The sequence below is a fragment of the Atta cephalotes genome (assembly GCF_000143395.1).
Source record: "Atta cephalotes unplaced genomic scaffold scaffold00016, whole genome shotgun sequence".
In the NCBI taxonomy this organism is placed as follows: Eukaryota; Metazoa; Arthropoda; class Insecta; order Hymenoptera; family Formicidae; genus Atta; species Atta cephalotes.
The window spans coordinates 1,740,931-1,745,388 of NW_012130080.1; the positions used below are offsets into that span (position 1 = coordinate 1,740,931).

The following is a 4,458-nucleotide window of genomic DNA, read 5'->3' on the forward strand; positions in this document are numbered from 1 at the left end:
TTTAGAAGTAAGTAAAATAATGGATTTCTTTTTACTACACCTAATATTAATTGATATATTTTTTCGTTTTTCGTTGATATCGTATTTAATATACTTTACTGTAATGCATAGAATTTATAAATGTAAATTAAATATCCTTCATGGAATCATTTAATAAAAAAATTTTTTAATAAGAAACATTTTATTTAAAAATTGAAATATTTCTTTATATTAACTTCAGATAATATTCACTCAGAAATAAAGAAATAATTTTTTTAAAGGAGAATTTTACCTGTTTAACATGTGAGAAAGCATTAATATAATAAAATGTATATACATAAGCACTGTAAAAAAATACATATCTTACTTTTGTCTATATTTTAATATAGCCTTAATTTATTAAAATCAGAGGGAAACATTTGTGTTTCCTTGTTAGAGTTAGTTGATGACATACGTCTTATATGGTTAAATTGACGAGTCTAATTAAGAGAGTTATCTAAATTCAGAGCACAAGAAACTTGTATGATAAGAATTTTCTTATCTCTAAGAATTCTTTGTAAAATTAAAAGAATAGAAATCTGAATTTTCATTGATTTAATAGCATGAAATTATTATTATAATAGACCGCACATTTTTATGAGAAAGATAACAAGAGACGATCATTAATTCCATTTCAAAGTTCAAATGTATCAAATTATTCAATAAATAAGATTTTCATACCTACATACGCATTGAAATTCTTATCAGAAAACCAATTTAAATATTCATGTCAACTTCTCTGCGCGATAAAGACCCGACGACTGCAGATCAATCTCTTTAGATCTTGTTATCTCTCACGCGACAATTATCGTACGTTGAAATTTACATGACGAGGAATCTGCTCCTCGCGGCTGCACCGCGCTATACCTTCTGCACTTGAAACGGGAAGGAGCGTGCGATTGGACGTGTCAGTGCGATAAAGAGACGAAACGAGAAGTACGAGATGCTCGGCTACGAGGAGTGTGCTTTGTGATACACGGCCGATACGGTATCGGCACTATCGGCAAGAACCGCCCCGCGAGTGAGTCGCGTTTAAAAGTACATGCGCCTGCGGCCAGCTTCCGTCTGGTCGGCGATATATCGCGGCGATGTGACATTCACTTCACGTCGCACGCACGCAGACAGGATTCGGTGGTATGGCACGATAGGGCGGGTGTATATTATCGCGTTTCGGGGGCGTTTCATTAAAGAACGCGCGTTTTACGGTACGCTTCTCCCCACGGCTCCTCGCCTGAGAGGAGCGTCCGCGACCGCGTCGCGCGTTTAATGGGGAATTACGGGGCTTCGCCGATCACGGCTTAACATTAATCTGCTCCTCCCTCTCCTCTTCCTCCTCCTAGATTAGGTGTATGCGTTATATGTGTATGTGTGCGTGTGTGTATGTATGTGTGTGCTGACTCGTCGATAAACATCGCGCGCGCCGACGTCATCACCAGGAAACGCGCGATGCGTGTCCCGGCACCGCGAGCGCAACACCCAAAGGTCTCGTGAACGATGTCCAGGTGTCAATAATTGACATCCGCGTGGCGAATCTGGAGAGACGCGTTAACGGGAGCGCGTAGATAGGTTGGGGCAGGAAGGTATGGAGGGTGCTAACGGTCAACTGCAGACCAAGTATCAGAAAATCGCCACGGAATACTCAAAAGTGAGTAACTCTCGTAAGGGCAGATGTTTTCCAATAAACATCAACTAAGAGTAATATACGCTTGAAAAATTTTTCGTATGACAAATAAAAAAAATTGGTCTAACAGTAACATAAGATGTATCAATATTTTAATTTCACTCAATGTAACTGTTATGTACACATGTGTTGTATTATATTTATATTGTTGAGTATGAAATTACAACATTGATGTTACATTACTGTTGAAGTTTACTGGGTTACGATAGCGTGCTGCCAATCTATGATTTTATGTTGGCTTTTTGCTTCGTCTATTTACTATTTAATGTATCTAAAGGAGGATGATCAATTTGCAGATTCGTGCGCAAGCAAATGTTCTGAAGAAGGCTGTGATAGAAGAACAAGCACGTAACACAGATATTCGGAATCAACTAAAGGAAAAGGAGGTGGAGTTTCGTAGGGCTGAGCAGGAGATAGACAGTCTAACATTTCGCAATCAGCAGTTGACGAAGCGTATAACTGTACTACAGGAAGAGCTAGATAAAGCACAAAACAAGCCTAAGAAGGGTAAGAGCAAAGCATCGGAGAACAACAGTCAAATTCCGGCACCACCGCCACCAAATAACATCTTAGACGAAGAATTTCAGAAGAAGATTGTCGAGAATGCTCAATTATTGTCCCAGATTAGCGACAAGGATAGTGAAATTGAAAGTTTGTATGATAGGATACAACAGTTGGAATGTAAAGTCGATTATTGTGAAAAGTCTAAGGTAGAGTTAGAATGCCAGTATCAAAGCGCTATAGACAAATTAGAAAGAGAGAGAAATGACTTGCAGAGAAAACTAAACGATAGACAGAAACAAGAGGAAACTGTGTCGTGGTCTAGTAACGAAGGTAGACGCGATGGTTTCGATTTTGATACGAGAGGAATACTCTCGAATCATCGTCAGACAGAACCATCGCCGTTTTCTTCACCGTCTGCTTCGCGTAGATCATCGAAGTCGCTTGGGGAAGGAAAGCCGCAAAAGTCACAAGAAGAAAGTAATGAATTTCTTTATGCAAAATCATGTGACTTAGAGAAGGAAATCAATCATTGGAAGGCTCAATATCATATACTCAAGATAAAATATGATGAATTAGAACAAAGAGAGGCTGCAGCAAATCAAACTCCGCAAATTAATAATGACACATTAAAACTTACGGAAATAAATAATATGGTGTGTATTATTAATATATATTTCCACATTTCTTTTAAACATATGTATCGCATTTTTAACTAAATTTTATGTCTCAACTTTTTTTTTGTTCACAGATTGGAAAATTAAGTGCACCTTTCGCCATACCAGACGAAATCGAAGCTCGTGAATTAAAAATTAGGAATTATTTCCTAGAAGAAATTGAAAGATTAACAAATGAAAAACATGTCTATCATATTAAGAACTTAGCTATGGCCGCTAACGTAATAAAACATACTTTAAATCTTATTTGTATGAAAGTTTTTATATTTTTGTTATATGATGCACACATTTGTTTGTGTTTTAGGGCGAAGTTATGCATGCGCAGTTAGATACAAGCGAGTCAAAGAGGGAGAAATGCGAAGCGACACTGTTAGAGACACTTTCCAATTGTAACAGTATACAAAAAGAGAAAGATGCGCAAGAGGTAAATTACAAGATACAGCTCAATACTATGAGCGAGCATCTTGCCAATATGAATGAGAAACTTATCTTCCAAACGGAGGAGATACAACAACTGAAATTTGAACTAGTTAATAAGGTAAAGACAGTACACAGGATATAAATATATAAGGGACAGTCTTTTATGACAGCGTTTAATATCGAAAGTATAAATTTTTTTTCAGAATAGTAAAAAGGGGAAACAGAAGTGATCCAGGTCAGAATTGCAAAGAACAATCATTGACATTCCATTCAATGGTATGGTTTAATCGGGATCATTGATAAATCTTATGTACATATTTAGCTCATATGTGAAAACCACTGATTTTGCGCATACTCGTGTCTTTAGTCTGAAAAGCGCTAAAGAGCTCTCTAACTTGATGTTACATTATTTATGAAATCAAAATAAACTCATCGAAATGACGTTCTTTTTATGAACGTTGTTTATGTTATAAGTTTAACTCTTCTATATGTGCAACGATTATTCTTATTTGCTCATACTTATTTAGCAATATACCAACACTTCACGTACAGGATAAATTTTACAATCTAAATTTGTTAATAAAAAGATGCATAAATCCTTTTTGGTATTACTTGTACAATTGTAGTTAGACCATTTATAGTTAAATTGACATCTACGATTGTAAATTATATAAATTGTTCTTTCTATATTAAAAAAAATGTAAGAGATATGTACAGCTACTGTTTATAGTAGGTGTTGTGATAAAATTAATGTATATTCGCCAAAGCAATTGTATGTATTGCTTTGTGCGTATTAATTATAAATAAAGTATAATTAATCTTCGGTAAACTGTTTCAAAATTAATAAATAATATTAAATTACGCCAGCATACTGTCATTAATCAATGTAATAACATGTACATCTCCATTATCATTTATTCTACTTTAATAGCAAAGCTAGCACCGCAACTACATCCCTGTTCGGCTAAAGGATTGTTCGTTATTCTAAAGGCAGATCGTATCAATTCAGTATGGAATTCTATCGTTGATCCTTTCACATATTCTAACGATGTCGAGTCTATTATTACCTTAGTACCATCCTTCTGAAATATTCTGTATAACACAAGAAATAAAAAGTTTTTATCAATTGTATGTTGTTCACAAATATATATATATATATAT

At 35.2% G+C, this 4,458-nt stretch overlaps 2 protein-coding genes across 2 annotated transcripts in view; one reads left to right on the forward strand and one right to left on the reverse strand.

Moving 5' to 3' along the window:
• The first annotated feature begins 1,600 nt into the window (after window positions 1–1,600).
• On the forward strand, window positions 1,601–3,527 carry LOC105618207 (synaptonemal complex protein 1). Its single transcript, XM_012199749.1, has 5 exons — window positions 1,601–1,663; window positions 1,996–2,856; window positions 2,952–3,098; window positions 3,182–3,415; window positions 3,501–3,527. The coding sequence occupies exons 1-5, from the start codon at window positions 1,601–1,603 to the stop codon at window positions 3,525–3,527; spliced, it is 1,332 nt and encodes a 443-aa protein (XP_012055139.1).
• Window positions 3,528–4,211: 684 nt separating this feature from the next.
• Window positions 4,212–4,458, reverse strand: part of LOC105618396 (iron-sulfur cluster assembly 2 homolog, mitochondrial) — a 722-nt gene continuing 475 nt past the window's right edge. Inside the window, exon 2 of the mRNA XM_012199939.1 lies at window positions 4,212–4,389. Coding sequence (XP_012055329.1) covers window positions 4,212–4,389 — 178 coding nt within the window. The remainder of the gene's footprint in view (window positions 4,390–4,458) is intronic.